The sequence below is a fragment of the Patiria miniata genome, unplaced genomic scaffold, assembly GCF_015706575.1.
Source record: "Patiria miniata isolate m_02_andy unplaced genomic scaffold, ASM1570657v1 HiC_scaffold_2, whole genome shotgun sequence".
Taxonomy (NCBI): domain Eukaryota; kingdom Metazoa; phylum Echinodermata; class Asteroidea; order Valvatida; family Asterinidae; genus Patiria; species Patiria miniata.
Genome location: NW_024037058.1, coordinates 6,134,594 through 6,137,198, shown reverse-complemented (window position 1 = coordinate 6,137,198; position 2,605 = coordinate 6,134,594). Strand labels below are relative to the sequence as shown.

At 40.7% G+C, this 2,605-nt stretch overlaps 1 protein-coding gene across 1 annotated transcript; it reads right to left on the bottom strand.

Annotated features, from left to right (window-relative positions):
• Positions 1-565: 565 nt before the first annotated feature.
• Positions 566-2,363, bottom strand: LOC119726882. Its single transcript, XM_038198736.1, has 2 exons — positions 2,167-2,363; positions 566-1,560 (listed from the first exon to the last, which is right to left on the bottom strand). The coding sequence occupies exons 1-2, from the start codon at positions 2,361-2,363 to the stop codon at positions 1,122-1,124; spliced, it is 636 nt and encodes a 211-aa protein (XP_038054664.1). The 3' UTR covers positions 566-1,121.
• Positions 2,364-2,605: the final 242 nt, after the last annotated feature.

Sequence of the window (2,605 nt, the reverse complement as noted above, 5' to 3'; positions counted from 1 at the left end):
AGGAAAAAGTGGACCCCAAATTCAGAGAATGTAAATCTTCTATTGTATTTAAAAAATTACATTTAAAAAAGTCAAACAAACAAGACTTCAATTTACAAATGTACATCCATCATACTAACCACATTTACAAACATCCATTTATCATTGCAGTGGAATGCACAGGGTTTTCATTTTCAACTTTGTCGTAATTGCAATGAAACTAATAACCACCAGATATCAGAACAACTATCAAAGAAACTTGGCAGGATTTAAGAATTGCCTTGCGATGATAGGAGCACAAAATTTACATGGTGGGGGTTGAGTCCCTGCCCCCTCCACGCTTTTCCCGCCGCTCTTAAGGCAATTAGTCTGACCTAAAACCACTCTTAAGATATATTTTTATATTCCATGAGTGTTAAGGCATCAATACAAATTGGTTTCACTTTCTCCTCTACCGTTGCATTGCAATGGTATCAGCGAAAAAGAAAAAGGAGGGGGTGACGGCCATGCCCACCCTCCGCGCTTTTCAGGCCATTCTTAAGTTAATTGGTCTGATTTAAAATCATTTTTAAGTTATATTTCTATAATCTACGAGTTCCAAGCTATCGAATGATACTGGTTTTGTTCTTGTTCTCAAAATTTTGATTAAATGTAAAATTGGCTGTATTTGGCATGGCGCCAAAGGGCATTAGTCTGATCTAGCGAAGCTTAAGAATGGCCATTCTGTGATCAGGTTCGATGATACTATGCTTTAAGACAATCAGGGGATTTGTTCCCAAAATTTTGATTAAACACTATCCAGCTCTCAGTCTATCGTGGTAATACTTTCCCTTTCATTTGTAATATTTTTAAAATGCGCACTCTGCCCCATTCCTTTGCTCTCATTATTGGGCCACCAGATCTAGGATTTTATAGGAAGTAGGCTAGGTGTTGAAGTCTAAGATTTTCCAAAGGGAAAGTGGTTAAAGTATTAGAGGCAAAACATACCAAGACCATAGTCCTTAGAAATAAACCAAATATTCAGTATTATAGAATGTTGTTCATGGGGATGAACTTGTTCTTTCCCAGTGATAGCGATGTTCCATGTCTGATGGAAGTGGTTCATGGATACACTGGATAGCCCCACTTTAATTAATCTGTCCTTACACTCGGTGATAGATCTTTATAGACTCTCCTGCAGCCACTACCAGATCGCCACCTGATGTGAATGTGATGCCACGTGGATAACCACATCCCTTGATCGCACATCCAATGTACTTACCATCAGGACTGTAATGCAGAATATTACTCGGTGGATGTCCATACACAGCAACATAGATGCTGCCATCACTGTCACAGCACACACCAGATGACAACCCATCCCTCTGCATGTTGCTGGTCATGTCTACTGAGAATACACTGGCACCATAGTAGTCTACACATACCAACCGTTTGTTAAGCCAGTTTGTGTAGATAAGGCGGTGATTGTACATTGTTAGATAATCCTCAATCATAGGAGCAGGCAGTCTCCTGATGAGGGATCCATCTGGGTTGTGTAGAGATATCTCATTCTTGCCTTTGTAACCCACTGCTATCAGATTGCTGTCATCCACTGCAAGGCATGTTGGTTGGCTGTCTGGCCCTCTACCTGGTGTGAACTGATGGAGGAGCTGATGTTGCTTGTTGAAGACCTTGACTACTGGACCATCTAGAACAAGAAGCTTTTCATCCTTGCTCGCTGCAATACACCTTACATCAGTGAGGCCATTGATTTGTAGCCTTAGTGGGATAGGAGATTGTTCCTGGTGACTATTGGGAATTGATGCTGTAAATAGTGCACCACTCTTTCCTTTTCCAAGATATTTTTTAGGTAGTACCATTATTTTATTATTAGAGAGTGGTGAAACCTGTGCTATAAATCCATCTGTTAATTTAAAGTTCTTGACATTAGTCTTTAGTTCCCATTTTTCCTCCACACATGATCTTCCAGGTCTTGGTGATTGCTTTTCTGCAGCCTTTGTCTCTTCCTCCAGAATGAGTCTCCCAAGTGACCTCTTACCTTCTTCAAAGTCCATGAAGCTCAACTTGTCAGGAACTTGCTGTGGCTGTTTCCCTGTCAGTTCACTGAGGTTATGCAAGAGCTTCTGCTCAAGTTCAAGAATCTCATAGCAACTTGCTTGATTCATGAGTTGTTTCACCTCCTCCAGCTTGTGCTCTGTCTGTGTCACCTCTTTCCTGTTGTTAGCTTGAGCAGCTTCAAATGTTCTGACTCTATCCTTATAAATCCTGTCAGTCTCTTGCTTTAATTTCTGTTCTTCCTTTTGGATCTTTGCAACCTCCTCTTGGATCTTTGTAATCTCCTGTTGAGCCTTTTCTGAGATTTTCTTGTGAGTGTTGGCAAACATGTTGTCCAAATCCTTGCGAGATTTAGACGTCTCCTTGATAGTGGTGATCAATTCAGTTTTTGTGCTCTCACTTTTTTGGACCATTTCTGTGACCTTCTTCTTACATTTCTCTGCAGCTTCAGATAATCCAGTGAGTGAGTGTTTGGCATGATCAAGTACGGAGCAAGTTGTGCATATGACTTGCTCACATGAGTTGCAGTACACATTGAGATTCTGATCTGGATGCTTGCAACATTTTGGAA